We start from the raw sequence: 24,560 nt of genomic DNA on the forward strand, positions 1-24,560 counted from the left end.
AAATACTCGTTGCAGCCCTAGAATACAAACAATAAATACAATACAGCAACTATTTTTACATTTGAGAATAGCCTCAGAATTTTGTTTTGCCCTAAAAAATAGGCTTATACTATGCTGAATATTTTTATATTCGATTATAACCTCTTTTCACAGCACAGCTGAATCCCCACCTTCAGATCGATGCTTCAGATCGAGAAATAAATTCATGTTCTAGCTTTTATGTGATGGTAACTGGACGGAAAAAGCCACAGACAAACAGAAACGCAGACGGACGAACAAACGGATGGATGAAGCAACATGTGAATGGACGAAAGAACAATGATTCTGTATTGATAAACTAATGAACAGGCAACAAGCAACTACTGGTCTATCTTGCAAGCTTGTGGATCTGGTGGGTTAGCTTTGGCTTGCTAAGTTTCTCTGACTCTGAAACTGTTTAGTGTGGGCAGGACAAGAGACCTTCCAGTCTTGTGATTGGTTAGGGGAATACTTACGGAGGCGTTCCCTAAGATTATGACTGCCCATTTTACATCAAGAGGAGAGAAATATGGTACAATATATCAGCCATTTATTGGTCATTGGAACGTTATTCAAAGAGTTTACTTAGTACATGTTTACTGTTTGCCTACAAGGACAATACCTAATTAGAAAGAAATCACAGATTTGGGTTTCATGGGTCTTTAAAAAGACTTTTTCTAAGACTGTCTCTGGTTCCAACTCTAACTGTCCTAGTCTGGACAAAGTAATAAGGTCCTACGAAAATCAGATAAAAGAAATTATATATATGGTAGAGAAATGGTAAATCAGTCAAATTTGACTGGAACACAACCAGAGGCCAGCAGTGGTGCCTTCCGTTCTTCGCAATAATGTAATAAAGTTATCTTGAAAATGTAATAAATGTAATAAATACAAATAAAAATGTAATAAGGTTTTACATTATCAGTTAAGACATTGTATTACATTATTGGGCAGGTTATTACATTCTTGGGTTTTATCAATTTTTTGACCAAGTGCAACATTGTATCACATTTCTGGCTATTATTATATTATTGAGAAATTATAACATAATAAGGTTCAACAGGTCTTACAGGACGACCTTTACGGCACACACTGTGATTAAGAAGCACTGTGCTATTGCTCACACACAACACATCCGCAGAGGCCGCCATGGGCTTCTAAGACTATTCTAACACGATTTCTTCAATAGCCTCAGGCTTTTTCAGTCACCTGCAGCCTGTCTGCTGAGTGTACCATCCAGCAGATGTTTCAAATGTCATGAGGTGCTCATTGTAGCTTAATCTGCTGAACGCAGGAAGTTGCTTGTGAACTACTTGGTGTGTAAAAAGAAGAATGGGGTGAGAGGGCATTCTGAGTGTCAGGAACACAGGGAGGAGCCGACGGCCTCAGGAATGTCACCGTCTCAGGTGGCGACACCCAGCCACTGAAAAAACTGTCTAGCTCTTACATAAATCATTTGCATTCATGTGTTTTGTTGGGAAAAACAGCCAATGGAATCTCATTAAATTTCTCCATAATTAAATTTCTCAAAGGCTTGGAATCGTTCTTTTAAAACTCATTACATCTACAATGAGGGTGTTACTGCTGTCACCATTAAAATACAGAGTAAAATGCAGAACTAGACAGAAATCCACACTGTATGTATTGTTATGTACTGTGCAAAAGATGGAGACCAGACTTCATTCATTTAACTACCACTAAGTCCAGTCATTTTAATTGCCATTATGTCCAAGTCCAAGTTAAAATTACACAAAAGCCTCAAAAACTAAATATAATGTCACTTTTTCAGTATTTAGTGTGTCCACTCTTCACCTTTATTACAGCTTCCATTCTTTTCAGGAGACTCACTTTCAGTTTCTCAAAGAAATCTGCAGACACACCTCTAAAGTTTAGTCTTAGAAGTTGGCTGATAATTTTCTGAAGTAATCAAACACAAAGTGATGTTGAGGTCTGGACTCTGGGGTGGTCAGTCCATTGTTCAGCTTCTTTGTTTGATGTGTCTGTCTCTTTTTCTCAGTGAGGCTTCTTGATCAGCTACACATCCTTTCAGACCCATATAGCTGAGTTGTCTTCTCACAGTGGAAGGATGGACAGAAACTCCTGTGGATTTTTTCAGATCTGAAGCAGCTTGATTTTCTCCTCTCTCTCAAAGATGGGCTTTAAGTGCTGTTTATCTGATGGGGACAGTTTTGGTGGTCTAACAGGTCTCTCAGCTGGTTGTTAGGAGTCCCATTTTCTTTGTAGCTTTTTTGAACTCCACTTTTGGATAGTCCTGTTTTTTCACTTTAAATGTCTCCTTACTTATGCAAGTGGATTATCTTGTATCTAATCTCCTCAGAAATACCTCCTGAGAAATGAGTAACTTGCACTTATTGGCTGTTTTGACTGGAAATTAAATCAACAACAGCCTCTTACTCTCTCACACTTTTTAAAGGCCTCTTTTTTATTGCTTACCATTGGAATCATTAAAATTTTAAGCATGCTTTGTAAATGCAGAGTCCATTTTTTTGTTGTTTGGCCTTCTTTAAAACCTCTGATTACTTGACTAATTGTCGAAATAATCAGTAGATTAATGAATCACAAATAAAACAGACAGTGGCAGCCTTAGAAGGTACATAATGTCCACACTGAAAAGGCGGGGCTGTTCTTGCCAAGCTCATAGTGTCTAAATAGGCTAAACAAGAAGAAAACGAGCAAAAAATAGAAATAGAATGCTTCCCACAATAGACAGTGTGCAGTCAAGACTTGTAAGAGGCAAGCGCAGTGAGACAGACCTGTCTTTTATGAGTGCCTCATGGCTGAATGAAGTGAAACAGCTGACTCACCGGTATCTTGTATGACTAATTGCTTTAAAGCAAGATAAAAGGCACTCATGAACAGTCACCTTTAGTTTCAGAGGCATGAGTCACCTGTTTCTGCTCTGTTTGGCATCAGTTTATTCTAATCCTGGCCAAAGATATCTATACTAGTCTATGTAATCCAAAATTCTCTAATATGGACACAAATGCAATAAAAGAAGATCAAAACTTTGGCAGTTTCTGCTCTGTCATTATCGCCCATATTTTTAGTATGCCGTGCATGGTGCTGGTTACTCGACAGATGTTGGATGAATGTTGCTATTTGTAGTATATGCACTTTTCAGCGCTTGGCTTCTCTATACTCACGCTACTTCTGTGAAAGAGTGGACAAAGCACAGGTCGAAACAGTACAGCTACTACAAACATCAGCTTCTACCATCGGCCTTCTTGATTAAACTACTAACACAGCTGTCTTCACTTCTAGACTGAGACAGCTTTCTTAGATCCTGAATACTGAAGTAGTCACAAGTATGCGATGTGCCATTTTTCGTTCCCCACATGCCTGCCATTCCTGAACACTTGCTCTTTGTCAAGGCGCCTCCAGAGTCACTATATACCTGCTTCAGACTTCCCTCATATCAGCGGAGTCTTGTGACAGAGTGACAACATCTGTAGATTCTCCCCCAGACGACTAATGTTGGAGCAAAATGTCTGAGATAAGAGAGGAAAAGACTGAGGGGAAAATGAGTTCCCAGGTTCTCTGCAGGGCTGTAGAATCTTTTGCGTTATCGCAACACTGGCCTTGACAATTAGGGTGGGCAAGAGTAATTGACCAACTGAGTATTAGGTACTTAACCACCTACTGGACTAGCAAAAAATCCTCTTTTAAAAAGATGGTTCTTCAGGTGCTAAAGGGTTCTTTAGCACCTTTAGAACCATGAGTTATATATAGAACTATTTTTTGCTTAATACGTTCTTGGCATGGTGAAATCTTCAGATTGATGAAGAGGTAGGGTTCCAAATAGAACCTTTTTAAAAATGGTTCTAGATAGCACCATATAGGGTTCTTCTATTATTACAAGCTTCATGTCGTAACAATAACAGAACCCTTTTTGGAGCTATATAGAACCATATACAACGCATTCTCCATTATTCTGAAGAACCATGCAAATAACTACTTAAGCATGAAATGGTTCTATATAGAACTCATGGTTCTAAAACCATTCCCTTTACTAAAGAACCCTTGAGGAACCAATTTTTAGGAGTGTACCACTCAAAATTCCCCAGGGGAAATTTCCCACAACCAGAAAATCTTGCAGGTTGCGTCTCTCAGCATGACCAAGCACCGCCTACTTTGATAGGAAGGGGTCATCTGATTGACGAAAGCTTGTGAAATCAACAACTGCTCCCCCTAGCCAACGTCTGATCGCTCCTCCCAGCCGCAAACACTGACCAAGAGGCTGATCTATTGCTGAGGATCCTCTTAATCAGCACTGGCAGCATTTTCCCATTTCATCATTGTAGGAAGTGCCAGAGAAGCTCATTTAAATTGGAGAAAATAAAGATAATATTGCAGATCAGAAACTTGGTGTGGTTCTTTCTATAGTTTTGTAGATTTTGTTATAGGTTTAATAAATAACAGTTTCTTTAACCGTTTGTTGAAATAATAAAACGGCTAAAGATTACTGTGGAAATTACTGTTATGTCATCCTATTAGGGCTGAGCGATATGGCAAAAATATTATATCACAATACTTCAAGACATTTTCATCATGCATGAAATGCATCACAATATTTAGCTTTTCTGAGATTTAATAAGCTGGAACAGACAAAATAGAACCTGTGGTGCCACACCTAAAAACTATAATAATAATAATAATAATAATAATAATGATAAACCTACAACTGCAATGATTTTTATTCAATGTTTTGCAAACTGCGCTGCACTAAATCCAATTAAACAGGGCTAATTATGCTCACTTTGTAATGAAATATGTAGTTACATACTCAGAAAAGTGTATTGTGACATAATGTATCACGATGATGATAACATATTGTCATATTGCCCACCTCTACAGCCTATTATTGGTATTATCCTATTAATAACAATAATATGCATTGTCATTTTTGTTTTCAATAACTTTGATGTGACAATAATATCAGAATTCCTTGTTAAAGCCCCTGTTCATGTTTGCTGCTGCTATAGAATGTTCTGAAGGCATTCAGCATCAAAAATAACATATTAAAAGAAAACAGACTAAAAGACACCAATGGAAATATACATATATAGCTTATTTTACGTTAGAATATTTGGTCATAAAATGAATCTAAATGATCACCCCTATTCACAATGCTGATATTACAGAAGTTTGTAATAATGCAATATGCAAATTAGCTGTACTGAATGTTTTACAGTGTCCTGCCCAATCACATATGTTCTTTGGGTGTTTGGATAAATCTAGGCAGACTAATCAAGAGCGTGTTTGTAATATATTACAAAGCATATAGCAATTGTAATATGTAGCAATATAACTATGTTGCTCAAATAACAGCAATTAATCAAATAATAATATGCTATATTGCCCAATATTGTCTCAGCACACTACACAATAGCTAAGAGATACACTTTGTCATTAAAAGTCCTGTAAAAAAACAGTGCTGGGTCTTTGAAAATGTATGTGTTATGATAATATATACAGATGATAATACAGGTTACAGACTTCTGAATGATCATAATGTCGCATCAGCCATTCTGCAATCAAGCTGATAAAAATGTAATAATTCTGATTTAGTGACAATCCAAAGTAACACCATTTATGAAACCAGCTGTTTTCAGACTAACCGTTGAAGAAGCTCTTAACTTTCAGGTAGCCCACACTCAGACGCAGGACAGAGAGTTTGTCCAGGCGAGAGCATATGTCCTCAGAGAAGGGCAGCATGTTGGTCAGCCGTTCCAGTTCCCCATTCAGGCGATCCCGGTGCCTCTTTGATGGGTTTGACTTGCTAGCATCGATGGCTGGTTTTCTGGCGAGAGGGAAAGAAAACATATTAGTGCAATCAGATTACAAATGCATAGCTGCAAGAGCATCAGCATATTAGGAAGTGGTCAGCAAAATGGCCTTTTCTTTTACATTATGGTCAACTATTTTCGGTGCTTTTCTGAATTCAAAATTAGAAGTTCATGATGCCCTTAAAGTCGGACTGAAAAGAAGATACTGCATATGCTCGAAACGGAGAGTGATCTTGAGACACATACTGAGGAATTTTGAAGAAACATGATGTTTGATTTCATTAAATGGAGTTGTGTGACTAAAACATGTCAATCGGTTGTACGTTTCATATTGCTTCCTTTGGCGAGAGCTGTGCTCATGCAACAAAAAATTTATTCCATATTGATTCCAGTCTCCTTACACTTTCTAGTCTTTTATGCCAAATTTGAAAAATTTATCAACATTGTGTATCCTATACCATCTTCAAGGGTCTTAATGGGTCTTCTGACCAAACTAAAGCTGGCCAAGCTTGAAAAGCTGGTTGTCAACCATGGCAAACTGTTGGGCAGGAGGAAAGAAACCACACAACATATGATGGTGCCCAAGCTAAAGACTGTACAAAGTAGAAGACTTAGATGTGCAAACGTTGCAATACTAGGGGTTTAACAACACACTGTGATATCGCAATTTAAAACAACGTCAATGCATTGTGAAGATTGCAGATTTAATGAATTACACCATCGACCACAGCCGTATTGTTTGAACACCAAAGTTTGCAAACAATCAGCTCCAATCGTTTAACTCCAGCACTTCTCCTGCATCCCAGCTCAAGAGTCATTCAGCAGGCTATGCAATTGCATGACTATGGGCATCACTTTTCTTCATTCAAATTTACTTTAACCCTTGTGTGGTGTTGATGTTTTTGTTACACAGTTTTTTTTGCCATAACAATTTATGTAAAAATACCAAATGTTTAAAATATCACAAGTGGACAATGTCCAATCTCCTTTAGCAGCTGTAGCCAGTGAGCAGCCTGTCCATGTCGTCCACCTTCACACATACACACACATATACAAACACATACACACACAGACACACACACGCTAACAGCAGGCCATGTTTGAGGAGAACAAAGTGAATAATATAATCTAAATGTGTGGGGGGTGAACAGTGTGAAGTCATTGAAAATGTGTTATTTTATATGTTCTTCACAGAAAATGAGCACAGGCCAAGAATCTGAGGTTGAGATAATAATAAATCGCATCATTTTTTCTCTTGGTAAACACTGAAAATGGGTCCCACAGACCTCAACACCACATAAGGGTTAAAATATTGCGAGAATATTGAATTAAATCAACAAGTACCAAGTTGTCATCATACACCGGGCTCCAGTATGAAGTAATATGGCAAAAATGTAATATCAGGACACTTAAAGACATTTTCATGTCACGCGATCTGTCACAATTGTTATTTTTTTCTAACATCTTATTAGTTATAACAAACAAAGTAGTGCTGTGTTTAAAATACTGTGAAAATTTTAAATCCAATAATGTGTTTAACATTTCACATATTCCGAGGGACTAATTTCAAATAAACAGGACTATTTATTTCATATCATTACTGTCTAAAAAGTATCCATTTTTGTTGTTGATTATTATTTGACATAATTTGAAAAACTCAGCTGCTTATTACATTGTGTGAACATTTCACGATGAACAGACCAATAGAAAGGCTCTAAAATTGCCTTAATTACATTTAAAGTAAAGAACGTTTTTGCCCTCTCCCGTAATGCTGCCATTTTGGAGATACTTCTTTTTCTTTGAACAGCAATGATTGCTCAGAGAAGCCTATTGTGGTGCAATTTATCATGCTAATGATAAATACTGTCATACTGCCCAGCCCTAATATGAAACATGTCAGCATATTGTGTTTGATTTGTTTACTAAGCTGTGTGCTAGACGGGCCATTCTAAAATGTACCCAGGGCACACCTACGGCAAATACTATGGAAAACAAGTATATTTGTCGTAACTATAGTGTTACAGTTTGTTTTAACGCTTACTTATCATGCTATAAATCATTTGTGCTAGAGTTTAATATCAGTTTTATTAGGCTTAAGGTTAGGCTATGCTGTCAATGCAGTGGGCTATTTTAAGAAATGAATGTAAGCAAATCTGTTGTTTTTCTCGTTTGTGGTGTGCTGAGTGGGTGGAAAGGAGGGGGGTCAAAGACAGAGAAGAGAATGAATCGGCTCTCCTGGAAGTTGGACCGCTACTCTTCTGTGGTCACAGCTTTTAGTAGTTCAGCCGAAGCCAGATGTCAATGTAAGACACATTAAACCCTCTGTGCTCTTTCCCATATCCTAAAAAACAAGCCGAAGCAGCGCTACACTCCCAGATTTCTGACCCTGGCATAATGGAATAGGGTTTAACTGAAGAACATGCAGGTTTCGGTTTAACCCTTAGTCAATGCAAGGTGTCTAACCAGCCTTTAAACCAACCGACTGATGGTACACACAGTGTAAGTACATATGCAAGCCATTTTATGCTGATGAAAATTAGCTGTGACTGGATTTGTATACTCGTTACATTGAACACTCATGTTTATCAGGCTTCAGCATGACAAATTATGTGGCGTATTATCCAGGAACGGCGGCCACACAGAGACTACCTCTCTAATAAATATGAAATATTCAAGTATGCTGTAAAAAAATGCTAAGCGAACTCACTTAATCACATCTAAAACCTGTTTAAAACATTTAACCATTCCTAGAACACATAAAGCGATAATGTTCACCAAGCTGAAGATCCTCATCTTTCTTTTTCATGACAACTCAGGTATTATAGTGAAGGACTGATGCCTGCGACAATGTTTTATGATAGTCTTAATAAGATTTAGTACTAGAATGTGTGCAGAGGTACATGCAGAGGCAAAACAGGCCCCCCAAAAAACTTATTTTTCATTATTTACTCCTAGTTTGACATTATTAACATTATATATATAAGATCAGAAGACAGTGTAGGTACACTGATGGGTTTATCAGTGTACCTGCACTGTCTTCCTAGCTTCTATCACCACCACTGTAAAGAAAATCTTTATATTTCTCTCAGTGGAGTTCCCTTTTATCTCACCACTATGTGTAATGGTGTGATAAATAGAAAATAGTAATGTATATTACACTCTAAGCTTCAAAGAACACAAAACCTGCTCACAAATACAGTCATTTAACCAAACTGAAAGGCCCAGATTTTTCTCATACTTGCAGAGGAAGGTCACAGCAAACTAAAAGGCTTCTTATATGTTTAACATCCACTTTCCCTCATCTTCAGCAGAAGCATCAGTAAATCTAGACAGTTACACTTAATAAATGCATGGCTGGCTGCGCTGTGTGCCAGCAAAAGACTGAAAGTTATGAACCTCAGTTACAAGATAAGCAACTTTTGTAAACTATTACTCAGAGAAGTCCAGCTTTACCTAATTAGCTAAACTTTTTTTCTATTGTTAAGCCACAAACTCCAGAGTTTTGTTGGTGAAGTTTTGCTCTCACGCTTCTAGCTCAGCTCTGAGGAAACTTTTTTTTGTTGGAAAGCACTTTTTTTTTTAACAACAAGGGTCTGACCTGAAATACGTCAAAGGAGAGGCAAAACTATGTTAGCCCACATAAGAAAGCAAAAAAAAAAAGAGAAAAACATAAAAAAGAAGTGAAGACGGGAGGGGGGTGGGGGGTGGGGGGGCTTGGCTGTATATCAGATTACAGCCCGCGCTCCCCTCCCTCCACAGAGCATCGCGTGCGAGCAGAGCGGAGCAGCTCACACAAAAACTGGATAGAGATAAACTGTTTTTAAAACCAGAGAGAGAGAGAGACAGAGAGAGAGAGAGAGAGAGAGAGAGAGAGAGAATATACAAAATAAGAGAAAGAGAGAGAGAAAGAGACAGACAGAGAGAGAATGTAAAAAATTGTATAAAATTTAAGAGAGAGAAAGAAGAGAGAGAATATAAGAAAATAAGAAACAGGCAGAGAGAGAAAGAGAGAGAGAATAGAAAAAAATAAGACAGAGATAGGGGGAATATAAGAAAATGAGACAGAGAGAGAGAGAGAGAGAGAGAGAGAGAGAGAGCCTCCATCAACACACCATTTCTTCTCAGACCCAGAACCATTCTAAGTGCTCCAACAGAACACAAATTGCACTCTTATGCATGATTCCACCAAAGCCTGAAACCTCTTCCATATCACTCACTCTGCTTGTCCCACTAAGACATTTACCAAAATAAATCTGGAACTCTGAGCATGTGTGTACTAAGACCCCAAAATAAACAGAATACAGGTAAATTAAAACCTTAAGGAGGGGGACCAGCCTGGGACCGTCAGAGAAAACACCACAAACTGTATCAGGGCTATGACAGAATATCTACCATGGTGAAACAGCAGAGTTGAAGTTCAAAACAAAGGCATTAGTGGGCATTATACAGTGTAGGACCCACCATCAGAGGTCCTCAGAGCGCCTCGGCAGAGGGCCCCTATACAGGACCCTCCAGCAGGGCCACAAGTCCTCAGGAACATCAGAGAGAGAGACAGAGAGAGAAAGAGAGGGGCAGAGACAGAGACAGACAGGGACAACGGCTGATTAGGAGAAGGAGATATATATATATATATATATATATAGAGAGAGAGAGAGAGAGAGAGAGAGAGAGAGAGGGAAAGAGACAGACAGAGTGAAAAACTGAAAAAGTAAAAGTACTGAAAAAGAAAGTAAAATAAGAGCCAGAAAGTGTGTAAGAGACAATAAGTTGGAGAAAGAGACACAGAAAGACTAAAAGAAAGGCAGAAAGAGTACAGACAGACAGATACAGACAGAGATATACTTGGGGAGAGAGAGAGAGAGAGAGAGAGAGAGAGAGAGAGAGGGAGGGAGAGAGAGAGAGAGAGAGAGAGAGAGAGAGAGAGAGAGAGACACTAAAGCAGAGGGAGAGAGACTAAGGCAGAGTGAAAGAGAGAGAGAGACACTAAGGCAGACCGAGAGAGAGAGAGAGAGAGAGAGAGAGAGAGAGAAAGAGTAAGGCAAACTAAAAGAGAGAGAGAGAGAGAGAGAGAGAGAGAGAGAGAGAGAGAGAGAGAGAGAGAGAGACACTAAAGCAGAGGGAGAGAGACTAAGGCAGACTGAAAGAGAGAGAGAGACACTAAGGCAGACCGAAAGAGAGAGCGAGACAGAGAGAGAGAGAGAGAGAGAGAGAGAGAGTCGGTGTGTCTCGCCCCACTGAACTTGTACTACAGTGAGCGATCATGAATAACCAAAACAAATCAGTAATAGTTTTGTTGGTCTAAATCAAACTCTTTAAACCGTCTTTACGAGCGCTGAGAGCTGAGCTCAGTGACAGGGATACTAAGTGACAATCACAGATGAAATATGATCTGCTGAGTGAACCAAAACAGAGCAGAAGAAACAGCAAAAAGAGATTAAAACCCACTGGTTTCTACACTCATAAGTTTACTTGGCGGTTAACGTCCCAAAGCGCTACTGAAGTAAGTTTTCTATTCGCCAGCTTCTTGATCGAATGTTTCCGTTCCACCTTAAATGGTGCAGCAGTTACGCTCGAGCGCCGGAGACGCCAGAATGCAACTGGTGCAACATTTAAGGTGGAACGGTAAACTTCGAAAAAAAAACAGGTTTTACTGGAGCACGTACTGTTTCTGAACGGGCTTCTTCCGCTTCTTGCCAGCGTATCTGTCGGTGTCCAGCATGTTGTCGTCCCGAGTTCAGCCGCTGTCCTGCGAGGAGAATTAAATCTGAGGAAAAGCCAAAACCTCCCGGATCATCAGGTTCCCTTTGCCCTCCACAGGCTGAAACACGGCCGGGGAGAGTCAACCGACTTTACACAGAAGAAAATGAGAAGGGATTGGGAAAGCTGGAGAGACACCTCCTTCTCCTTCTCCTCCTCCTAAAGGGGAAGTCCACCAACTTTTCAAAATTCCTCCTTAATTCAGTGGTTAAGATGTAACCAGTTATTCAGAGTGGTTTGGTGTGAAACGATTTATTGTAGAAACTCTGATTTCTTTACAGTGGTGGTGATAGGAACTAGGGATCACCATGTCTACAATACAAATATAGCCGTTTTATTTACTATCCAAAACCACCAGTGAGCCTACATGTGTCTTCTGAGTTTTTGTTTTTATATGTAATGTTGATGATGGTAAAATAGTAGAAAATCTGAAAAAAATAAGTTTTCTCTCACCTGCACGCATGAATGGATTAAAATAAACGGATTAAAATACAAAAATGTATCACAAAACTATCGTAAAACAGTGCATTCATAAAAAATTCATGTAATAACTTTCTGTGAGGGAGCTTTTAGAGGTGGGCGTCTGGTTCCTATCACCACTACTGTGAACAACTGAGTAAGTTTCTCTAGAACGGAGCATTTCACACCAAACCACTCTGAAGGACTTTGTTTACATCTTAACCACTTAACTCAATCTTCTCACATGCCAAGTTTAGAGATTCACAATCAAAAACTGTACAGTAATATTTCTTGTAAGTCATGCTATTGAGGGTCTGTTTTCCTATGCTGGTGTCAGATTCAATAGACTGTTTGATCATCTAGAGTTAGGCCTACTGAAAATGCTTATAAAGTGCAATAAGCCTGTGGCTGTGCCTAACCCTAAGCTGATGTGCTATATTTAGAGGGCCAGAATTAAAAAGGTACAGTAATATTTATTATCATTTATGTTATGATGGACTGTTAGATCTATTTTCATATGTTGGTGTCAGATTCCGCGGACTGTGTGATAATCTAGAGTTAGGCCTACTGAAAATGCTTATAAAATATTTTTTGCACGTTTGTTTTTCAGAATCGGGAAACATTTCCATCTAGCGGCGAAATATTGCTACTGCGGCGTTTTAAGGTGGACCGGAAAATACGAACAAGGAGCTGGCGAAGACAGGTTACCCCGGAGAAATGAACGATAAATTAGCCAAACAAAAGAAGATACCACCAACAACAGCTACCGACCCAAACTAACGTTAGCTCAGTCCTTCCAGTCAGATCTGTCTGACTCCAGACTCCGTCAGGTCTGTCCTGAGTTGGTGTCGCTTAAGGTGAACTGCGGCTAATCTGTCTGTGGATCACTGGGCGTTTCAGGAAATCCTGCCTTGTTTCTTTTAAGGTGGACTGTGAAGAAGAGCTCTCACAACTGTACAGCCTTCACTCAGTACAAATGCTTATTAAACAAGGTTAACTTTAAAGGGGAAAAATTGGTGGAATTCCTCTGTAACAGTTGAACAGCCTTGAAATTACAATGTAAATTAAGAATAACAAACGCACTATGAATTTGTCTGTTGATCTGATGAGAAACAACACATTATAAATGAAATTAAAAAGTCAAATAATGTGATGTAATTGCATATTAAGAGTCCATCATAATACTTTTATAAATATAAATTACTGTTCATACAGTTATTGTAATAATACGGCATTCATGATATTCATGTATTTGATATTACACTTATGTTTTAATAATTTATTTATTTTATCATTTTTCAAATTGTCATTCAAAAGTTTGGGATCACTTGCCATTTTTGTTATATTATAATGATAACATATTCAGTATAGACTTGAACATTACAAGCTATTTGTCCTTTACAGAAATTTTATTAATCTGTTGAAATTATTAACATACATTTTCTTGTCAAGGTGTCTTGCACGAAGATCTCCACTTTTGACATATGATGAATTCTGAATATTCATTTTATTATAACTGTTTGACTGCTTTCTAAGCAGGTTTACAGTCCTGAATGGCTGTGTTCATAATTCTGTAATTATTAATTAATTAATTATTAGACTTTTATATTTAACAGAACAAAATGTTTAGTAATACTTTTATGAATTACAAAATCAGATTATTATAGTTAGTGTAATAACATTGTAATCATATATTTCAAAAATGAATGGTTTAGTAGTTTTAAATATAATTATTATATTTTTTTATATTTTGTGTTGGTGTAGTTTCAAGCTTAGAACCATGCTAACTTTAGCTGGTAAATGTTTTAGACAGCTAGATTAGACAAACTTTTAAAAAAGTGTTCTTGGTTCTATGTAGGACCATGAGTTCCATTTAGAGCCATTTCATGCTTAAATAGTTCTCTACATGGTGAAATGTTCTTCAGACTGATGGAGAATGTCTTGTATATGGTTCCATATAGAACCTTTTTGAAAATGGCTCTATACAGCACCAAAAAGGGTTCTTCTGTTGTTACAAGCTACAATTGTTACAAAGCAGAGCCCTTTTTGGTGCTATATAGAACCCTTTTCAAAAAGTTGCCATGTAGAACCATATACAACACATTCTCCATCAATCTAAATAACATTTCACCATGCCAAGAACCATTTAAGCATGAAATGGTTCTAAATAGAATTAGAACCCTTGAGGAACCATCTTTTTCAAGAGTGCATTAGGTAGCTACTGCTACCATTGTCTAGAAAAACATGTAACTATAAATATCCACCTAGAAAATCTAATGAATACCTCACAGCTGCTTTATATTATATATCTAGTACAAGCGCCACACAAGTTAGTCATAGATTCTGTGTTGGTTTTCACAGATTTACAGAACTCTGTTTATAGTTCCATTAAACCTGTAGGCAGGTGCGTAGCTGGAAAAAAAACTAAAACAGCGTTGCTGTATTAAAATTACATAAAAAGTGGTGTTATTTTTACTCTGTACATAACAAAGTCTGTCTATAATTTCCACTTGAATAAAATATTACATCAATACAACGACTGCAGAAAGTGAAGTAAATTAAATGACTTTTAATCACTTTTTTCAGTGCACAACATAAACATTTCAAATAGGCAGGCCATAGAAGTGATTCATTTAGGTTGCATTCACTCCAAGTTATACATACAGTGGTTAGAAAACTCAGCACTGGATAAGGTAACTTGCTACATATGCATGTACTGAACTGTAAAAAGAGATTAGCTAGCATTATAAATGATGATAGCTGACTAAGTAATAGAAAGAAATTTTTAATAACTGGGATGGCCATGCTTCATTCTAGGCTGGCAATGGCCTCCCTTGGCCACCCCTTGGCTATACCTCTGTCTGTAGGCCTATTGTAGAGTTGCAGACTTGTGGGGAAAAAACACTGCTGCTGAAAAAGGACCATTAGAAACCTAATGGTTTTGCTTTCTAATGGGAACTGGCTTAGTGGTTTCCAATATGGACCACTAGTTTCCTGTAGAACACCTTTAGATCACACCAGAAAACCATCAAATGCATTTAGAATCAGCCATTGATCCTTTACATTGTGATAGCAACCAAAATGCATTAAAAACATCAGGAACCAACAGAAACACTTTATGGTTTCTATGGGCTTTTTTTTCAGCAGGAACATGTCAAAAACTTCTGCTTCTTCTTTCTAGATTTCTACCAGTGTAAGAACTATTTCCAGATTAAATACAGCCTCCTTCTGACTGGACCAACAGAGCTACAGCCTCCCTCTGATGTCCGTATCTGTGTATGAAACTTCATGTGGGCAAACTTGACCTATTAGAGGCTGAAGAGAAGTGAACAGTCAAGCATCCGGCTTCTATTAACCAAATGTGGTTTGGCTAAACCACCAGTTTCATCTTGGCCTGCTGGTGGTGCTATTGGCCACAAAATGATTTGATGGGTTTATACTTTTTTGAGTATTTCCGAATAATACTGTTCTAACGCTGCTTCTAATGCTATACTTCTGCTCAAGTATAGTTGTGAGGAAAGTAATCTACTTTTTTCTCAGTTCCGTTTAAGTTCTTGACATTTCGTTCCCAATTCCTTTTTCTGGGCTTTGCTCCTGGACTGATGTTGCTCACACCTCTCACTCTAGAGAACTCAAATTCCCCAGCTGATAAATTGTTGATGTACCAAGACGTTTCTCCACACTGTTTTGAGGCCTGTTTCTGATTTAAGTGAGAATATTTTTAGCTAAGTGTGGTTTTAGTCTAATTAAGCTACTCTACCCACCACTGAATTACGGCAAACATTATGTGTTCATTATGTTGGTGATTACTTTTGTTATGTTTTTATTGTTTTGGTGAGCCTCCCTCTGATTGGGCTAACAGAGCTACAGCCTTCTTCTGATTGGACCAACAGAGCTACAGCCTCCTTCTAATTGGATCAACACAGCTACAGCCTCCCTTCAATTGGACTAACAGAGCTACAGCCTCCCACTGGTTAGATTGATATAGTTACAGCCTTCTTCTATTGGACCAACAAAGCTACAGCCGTCCTCTGACTGGACCAATAGAACTACAGCCTCCCTCTGATAGGACCAACAGAGCTACAGCCTTCTTCTGATTGGACCAACAAAGCTACAGCCTCTCTCTGATTGGACCAACAAAGCTACAGCCTCTCTCTGATTGGACCAACAAAGCTACAGCCTCCTTCTGATTGGACCAACAAAGCTACAGTCTCCGTCTGATTAGACAAACAGAGCTATAGCATCCCTTTGATTGGACTAACAGAGCTACAGCCTTCCACTGGTTAGACTGATATAGTTACAGCCTCCCTCTGCTTGGACCAACAGAGCTACAGCCTCCCTCTGATTGGACCAACAGAGCTATAGCCTCCTTCTGATTGGACTAACAGAGCTACAGCCTCCCACTGGTTGGATTGATATAGTTACAGCCTCCTTCTGTTGGACCCACAGGTGGTTATTTTTGTTATGTTTTCATTGTTGTGGTGAATTTGTGAAAGCACTGCTTTTTTCTTTGACGTATATACAGCTTCCTTCTGATTGGACCAACAAAGCTACAGCCTCTCTCTGATTGGACCAACAGAGCTACAACCTTCTTCTGTTTGGGCCAACAGAGCTACAGCCTTCTTTTAAATACTGTCTCCTCCAAATTGGACCAATAGAGCTACAGTCTTCTTCCTACTGGACTGATAGGGGCACAATCTCTCTTCAGTTGAACTCACAGAGTTACAGCCTCCTTCTGATTGGACCAACAGAGTTACAGCCTACCTCTCGTTGGACTGACAGAGCTACAGTCTTCTTCTGATTGGACTGCCAGAGCTACAGCTTCCTTCTGATTGGACCAACAGATTTAAGTCTTAGACTTTAATGTTTTTGTAATTTTAAGCCTAAATATCTACTATACTACTGTTTTCTCCAAGGCATTTGGTAAGCTCAGAAATATATTTCTATGTTCATTAAATAGAAACATTTCAGACTCCAGAACTGATGTGTGTGTTGTGGCATCTAAGCTGACCAACATCACCCCTTGTTGACGAGCTGAAACGTAATACAATTTAATACATTTCATATGTTCCCTATGCTTTCTCTTTAATGTAATGTAAGGCAATCCAAAAAACATGTTTTAATGTTATCATCAGTGTATCTGAAAGCAAAAGCTACCCTATACAGTATCTTCCAGAATTATTCACACCATTTTTTGATTCTCTGATCATCCCCATGTAGATGAATTACCAAAGCTGTGTCTGAATACTTGTATGAAACTTCAGTTAAACTAAAAAATACGGTCTGACCAGGTATCCATGCAAAAGAAAATAGTATTAATTTATTTAAGACATTGATTTGGCATACATTTATTTACATCCTTACATACTGTTGATGCTAGCACAAAATAAATATTAACCGTATTAAAAACATAAAAATACTATAAACATTACAAAGTAGAGCGTAATGTGGAAACATTTTTTACATGACAAGATTAAACTATTTTGACTGTCTGTATTTCAGGCGCTTAACTTTATTTTATGTTTCATAAACAATTAATCAGGGAAAAATGTAGCTCGCTAATTGCTGTTCTCTTTTCCTGCTATATTATTTACAGGCCAAACCCCCCTGACCCACATACAGCCTCCCTCTTGACTGGGCCAACAGAGCTACAGCCTCCCTCTGATTGGACCAACAGAGCTACAGCCTCCCTCTGATTGGACCAACAGAGCTACAGTCTCCCTGATTAGGCCATCAGACTTCAGTTCTGGTTTCTCTGACGATTTTTGTAGTTTAAATGCAGAATTATATTTCTTATCTTCGGGAACACAGGAACCTATACGACAATGAACAGTAAAGTTGAGCTACGAGCCAATCAGAGTACAGGAGGGCAGGGCTTGTCCGAAAAACCTCGGGCGATTACGTCAGCTGCTGAGTCGTCCAATCAGAGGGAGTCTGGAGCACTTTGACGTGTGTAGTATCCAGGAGATTGTTTGTTTGTTTGTTTGTTGTTTCTTTCTTTATCCAATCAGAAGCCCATCAGCTCCCATTCCCTCTCAATCTATCTCTCTCTCTCTCTCTCTCTCTCTCTCCCCCTGTCTATGACACACACACACACACACACACAAGCACACACACGCACACACTTTTCGTGCGCGCGCGCCCTCGCGCGAACCTGCGCTCGAGCTCTGCGCGGTCACGGGTCTGAAGTGGTGCGCGAGTCTGGAGGACCAAAACGATAGGAATGACGCCATTATTTATTCTTTTAAAAATATATTTTTATAGACTTTCCTGAACAGCTTTTAACTGAGTGTAATGCGCCGTTTGACTCACAGCGACCGTTTATTTCAGCTTCACGGCTCTTGGATTTATAAGATATAAATAAAAGCGGATTTTTCTGCCGGACTCTGACTTTGGGAGGTACTTTTATTCTGTATTTTATACAGAAAACCTAAGGATGTACGCTGGTCGTAAACGGAGGAAACCGGTGCAGCGATCGTAAGTAAAGTCTAGCTGTTGTTTTTACCACCTGTTTTCCGTCATATTGCTTTCTGTGCTGTGATTGGTCAGTCGTTTTTAGTGACAGGCGTTTCGCCGTATAGGAGGAGGAGAAGGCTAACAGCCAATCCAAATCAAGAGACATGAACGATAAGCGACCAATCGTAGCGCGCAATGGGCGGGGCTTCTCTTAACAGTGGTGGGAAAAGAAAATAAGGGTCAAAAGTAGCTGTGGAGATGTTGTAGTGTCCGTTAAGGGCTGTTAAGGCTTTCTCGTTTAAGTTCTCATCATTTTAACACCACACTCTTAAAAATAATGGTTTATTAAGGGTTCTTTAGTAAAGACAATAGTTTTGTATAAAACCATGAACACTCAAAGAATCATTTGCGTGCTTTAAGGTTTTTTTTGCATGGCGAAATGATTCTTCAAGTTAACAGTTGTTGTGTTGTATGTGGTTCTACATAGAACCTTTTTCAAAATGGTTCTGTGTAGCAGCAAAAAGGGTTTTGCTCCTGTGACAAGCTTGACACTGAAACAGAGGGAATGTACACTGTATGCCCAAAAGTATCCATTCCATCTATATTTGTATATTCTTAATAAAAAAGCTGAATGCCAACCATGCCATAATGCCCAATGTCAAGAGTGGGCTAGGGGGGTATGAAGCCCCCCAGCATTGGGCTGTGGAGCTGTGGAACTGCGTTCTCTGGAGTGATGGAGCTCCATCCAATACCTTTGGGGTGTTCCAACATCTAAACTTTCCCAGAAAAGTAGAGGCTGTTACTGCAGCAAATTCCATATCAAAACCCTTGATTTCGGAAGAGATGAGCAGGTACATTTGGTTCACTGGAGAATCTGAGGAACGACACAGCAGAAAGAAATTCTAATGTAAATGTAGAAATTACTACCATTGTGTTTATGATTGTGTTTCACTTAATGTTGGTTATTTTGCACGCTTGCTGTCAGCCAGCACAGCGTAAATTTTTGCTGAATTATCGAGAAGGAAATTTCAAATCTAATTCTGGAGCTGAAGCTATGTGCAGGTGTGGCGATGGCTGATACTGAGTGATCAGAACAGTGATCAGTGACTGTAACTGGACAAGGTCTGAGGAGAAGCAGGGTCTTGTCTTCAGTTGAAATTGAAGTGTTTCAGGTGGTTATTAGGACTGGAGCGATTTGAACATTTAGTGGTCGCTACTGATACGATTTTAGCAGGCTAAAATTCTGATAACCGATAATATTGGCCAATATAATTTTATATTTCATATTTTAGTCTGACTTTTAGTTTGTCTAGTCTTCAGTTAAAAGTGAAAAAAAGTGCTTCAGGTATTTATTAGGGCTTGACCAATGTGAAAATTTAGTGGCCTGATACAGATACGATTTTATTCAATAGAAGTTTGTAATAAAACTTTGGGCCTGCGGGTGGGCTTTGGCCATTTAAACAACTGTTATTATTTTTCATTAGTTCTCTTTAGATTTAGATTATATATATTATTCTCATAAAAGTGAGCGTTTGGACACATTTTATATGAATTGTTATACAACCCCCATTTCCAAAAAGTTCAACGCTGTGTAAAATGTAAATAAATGCAATGAATTGCAAACCTCATAGACCCATATTTTATTCACAATAGAACATAAAACACATATCAGATGTTAAAAAGGAGACATTTTACCATTTCATGAAAAACATTAACTCATTTAGAACTTAATGGCAGCAACACATCTCAAAAAAGTTGAGACAGGGGCAACAAAACATGACTGGGCACAAAAAGAGCCTTGTAGAGAGTTTCTCTGCCCAAAGATGGGCAGAGGTTAACCAATCTGTGAAAAACAGCATCTAAAAACAATGTCAAATTGCAAAGACATTGGATGACCCACCATCTACAGTGCATATTATCATCAAAAGATTCAGAGAGTCTGGAGAAATCCCTGTACGCAAGGGACAAGGCTGACGATCGACAATCAATATTGGATGCTTGTGATCTTCAGGCCCTCAAACATGATTCTGTACTGTAAAATCACTGCATAGGGTCAGGAACACTTGCAGAAATCATTATCTGTGAACACAGTTCACGCTGCAATCCACAAATACAAGTTTAAGCTGTCTCATTCAAAGAAGAAGCCATATGTCAACACAATCCAGAAATGCTGCTGTCTTCTCTGGGCCTGAGCTCATTTAAAATGTACTGAGGCAAAACGGTAACTGTTCTGTGGTCAGATGAATCCAAATTTAAAATTCCTTTAGGAAACCACAGACACCATGTCCTGCGGACTCAAGAGGAGAGGATAAATATGGATCTATGAGATTTGCAAACCATTGCATTCTGCTTTTGTATACATTTATTTACATTTTACACAGCGTCCCAACTTTTTGGGAATTGGGGTTGTAATTATCATAAAGATGTTTTGTGTTCAGTGTCAGTACAGCCTTTTTTGCACTTCAGGATCGATGTCAATATATTTGTATATCAATATATTGGTCCTAGCATCTATGGAAATTACTGGCCTTTGAAAATACTCACCCTTCCAATTCTGGAAACAATCCTATTTAGTAAAGTGAACTTATAGATAACATGTTGTCAGAGCTAGTGTATCTGCCTTTGTGCACTTTACTACCTGTGTCTTAGTACTATGTATGTTTTTGAGTTTTATTTATTATTTATTAAACTCACACTTCATGCAGCCCTTTCAGAATGTAGGTCTAAATCTATTATTCTTTATAGCACTATAGTGGTACTCTTGGATGGAAGTGTGTAGAACTATCTTGGGATACAGGATATCACATGCATCAGGGCATTGAAGCAGAAGGAAACCTTGGGAGATGAGAAGAATTTCTTGGTATTGGAGTCAGAAAGCTCCCAGCTTGGTATTTGTATTTGAAATAGCAAGCCTATACGCAGTGATCGTTTTTGATGAGCTTTGTTCCATGATCTCACTGAGTTTGTCACAATACAAACATTTTAAATATGCAAAATTACACCCTCAATCCTCCTATAATCAGAGTTTTAGATCTAATGTGAAGAGCCATGCGTGAATGATCTAGCAATTCCTTCTTGGTAGCTCTTACTTGTACATTTATACAATAAAAACAGGCTTAAAATTTTGGTGAGTGTGTGCTGCTGCAAGTCGCTCCCTGAAACTTCATTTAAAAGTCAGGGGCGTCAGATCAGGAGTTTTTCAGACCATGTCGTACGTCTTTATGTATTAGCGTCACATGCATAGCCTCAAAACGAAGGTCTGGCTCAAAGTTTAGGTCTCAAATCATCTTAAAATCAACATTACATTGATGAAGATGTGATGACAATAGTAGATAATTCACTCCCGCCCTCGAAAGTCACGTCCTTCGCCAAGTTTTGACGAAGTTCTCTTTGAATTCTCAATCATCAGACTCATCTGTTTGGGGAAGGGCACTGAAGAGCACATCATCTGCAAAAACATAAAATTACAAATTTCTATATCATTTTTTTTTGTAGTGCATATGGCAAAATTTTTTTTTTTTTTTTAACCAAGCAGGTCAAATATTTACTGCGAGTAAGGCTATGGATGGGAAATTTTTTTCCAACATATTTGCACCTTCCGAGAATATGCAGTGACTCATCACTTTGGCTTTCTTTAGATTCCATGACTTATCCATCTCTTTACTTCCTTTTCCTGCATTCTTAGCTGTGGAAGCAGCCAGTTAGGTTTGTCAAAATTATTACATTATTGCCTAATCTCAATTGTTATAGTGGATCGCAATTATTTAAGCTGACTGCAGTCATTAGATATTACAATCGTATTAAGTTGCAACAAGCAAAATGTAAAATATGCATGTAAATGTAAATAAAAGAAAGCAGTAAATGCATTAATTGAGATATATCTTGGGGCTTGATATAACACAGTTTTATCTTACAATCTAAAATCTAACATTTTTAGCGTATATGCTAGGAGAGTTTTTTTTTTTTTGCTTTATGCTCAAGAAAAATTGTAGCATTGCTTGACTCTACACCTGATTCTGCGTAACTACACTTAATAGTGTACTATATCATTTATCCAGTTGGCTAATCAGCTTGTTTGGCCAATTTAGGCTTGTACTTTAACAGTTGCATACAATGAACAAAAAAAAGTTTTAACTGTCGGCTAAAATTTCATGATTGTGACAGCCAGGTGTGCTTTAACCTGTTTGTGGGCCTTTGGGCTACAGGTGGTCCTGGGCCCTATGGGTCTAGTTACAAACAGCATCCGAAAACTCTAAACCTTTGTTTTTAAGGAAACGTCCAAAACCTCACACCGCAATTGACTTTCAGTACTGCCATTCATCATCTTCCCATTACTGCAAAAACTCAAATGAAGCTCAAGTTAGCTTCTTATCCACCAGGCTATTTTTTAAATTTTACATTCCACCTTAAATTGTGCCACAGTTGCATTCTTCCACTGAGTAACAAGCCTGGTTTGAAAATGTAGTGTGCAGAGCAGATTTTTCTAAATGCAGTGAGCAAAAGTAAAAGGTACCAAGTGACAGAAATACAGTAAAGACACTTTAAAATTCTACTTAAGTACAGTAACAAAGTACTCAGGGATGGAGCAAGGGTCTTTCTAGTCCATTTGAGGTGAATGAAACGACTTCCTAATGCTACTTTTGACAGGGTGAAGCAGCCTCCACCTGAAGGGGCCAAATCCAACCCTTCCAAGCGTCACAGGGATCGGCTCAACTCGGAGCTGGAGCGGCTGGCTAGTCTGTTGCCCTTCCCCGAAGAGGTCACTTCCAGCCTAGACAAGCTTTCCATCCTCCGCCTGAGCGTCAGCTACCTGCGTGCCAAGAACTTCTTCTCTGGTAAGACTTACTATCGGCCTGCCATGTGGACATGCGTTTTCCAAGAAGCGTTTTCAGAGAGCTACACAGCGAGCCAAGATCTGTCAGGACTTTGCACTGGAGTTTTGAGACTAATGTAGCTAACAAGTAACCACCTTTCATTTATTTAATTTCCAGTCAAAATGGCCAAGTTATTCACCAAAACTGGGCATCTGAGATGTGAAGGAAGGTTTTTTTAGATTAAATTTGTAATTGGGATTACTTGGATGGTGAGAAGCAGGAAATAATAAACCAATTTCTAAGACTGAACTTTGGAGGTGTGACTGCAGATTTCTTTGAGAAACTGAAAGTGAGTCTCCTGAAAAGAATGGAAGCTGTAATAAAGGTAAAGACTGGACACACTACTGAAAAAAGATATTATATTCAGTTATTGAGGCTTTTGTATAGTTGTATGTACTAAGAAACTATGAAAACTACTAATTAAAACGTGCACATTTGCAAATTCAGTGGCACCTTGTATAATGACAGTACTAACAGTGAAATATGAGTGCAGCTTGACACTGAGTCAGACCAATCCTTCAGACCAAACTATGCTCTCCCCCTGGTTAAGTTTGGGTAAATGAGGCTTGTAAAAACGTTCCCTCTTGTTCTGTCCCTCCAACAACTCGATTCACGTCAAAACAAAAGAACTCCCGGGCCACACATTGGGCCTGCGACGTGGAGACACTTCCACCAAAAGTGACAGCCTCGCTCAGTATGACTCCGTTCTTTGTGAAAAGGCTTGAATATTTCAAGGCCCTCAACGTCACCTCTGATTTTCACTCAGCCGGAGAAGACGAAGCCTCCTTATCGGGTATTGAGTGTGGCGGTTGAGGAGGGAAAGGGCTTGTAAACGTTGCGGACATTGGGTGGTGGGATGTGGTCGATATTTCCACCGGCCGTTTGAAGGAGAGTGCTGCAATGCGGGTTCGGGATGCTCTCGGAGCATCAATAATTGAGAGAAACCCAAGAGCTTGAAGAATTCATGAAACAGAGGGTGGACAGTGTTTGTTTAAGACTGGAAGGTTTCAGAACGTCTGTTGTGGGGGGCTCGGAGGGCTAGGATAGGCGTAGATGGGTCCATTTCTCAGTGTTTAAGGGAATTCTTAAGTGCACATGCTTTGTGGTAATGGTGAATGTTGCCAAACAGAGCCAACACACTTAAAAAGATGGTTCTTTGGTAAAGGTAATGGGATGCAAATAGTTCTAT

At 38.8% G+C, this 24,560-nt stretch overlaps 2 protein-coding genes across 2 annotated transcripts in view; one reads left to right on the top strand and one right to left on the bottom strand.

The window, feature by feature from the left end:
* Nucleotides 1-11,752, bottom strand: part of LOC118801529 (aryl hydrocarbon receptor-like) — a 45,191-nt gene extending 33,439 nt beyond the window's left edge. The window contains exons 1-2 of the mRNA XM_036561840.1: nt 11,489-11,752; nt 5,658-5,839 (exon numbers count right to left, since the gene is read on the bottom strand). Coding sequence (XP_036417733.1) covers nt 5,658-5,839; nt 11,489-11,544 — 238 coding nt within the window. The 5' untranslated portion in view covers nt 11,545-11,752. The remainder of the gene's footprint in view (nt 1-5,657; nt 5,840-11,488) is intronic.
* A 6,472-nt stretch (nt 11,753-18,224) lies between these two features.
* Nucleotides 18,225-24,560, top strand: part of LOC118801540 (aryl hydrocarbon receptor-like) — a 44,831-nt gene continuing 38,495 nt past the window's right edge. The window contains exons 1-2 of the mRNA XM_036561871.1: nt 18,225-18,518; nt 23,145-23,332. Coding sequence (XP_036417764.1) covers nt 18,478-18,518; nt 23,145-23,332 — 229 coding nt within the window. The 5' untranslated portion in view covers nt 18,225-18,477. The remainder of the gene's footprint in view (nt 18,519-23,144; nt 23,333-24,560) is intronic.

The sequence above is a fragment of the Colossoma macropomum genome, unplaced genomic scaffold (genome assembly GCF_904425465.1).
Source record: "Colossoma macropomum unplaced genomic scaffold, Colossoma_macropomum, whole genome shotgun sequence".
Lineage (NCBI taxonomy): Eukaryota > Metazoa > Chordata > Actinopteri > Characiformes > Serrasalmidae > Colossoma > Colossoma macropomum.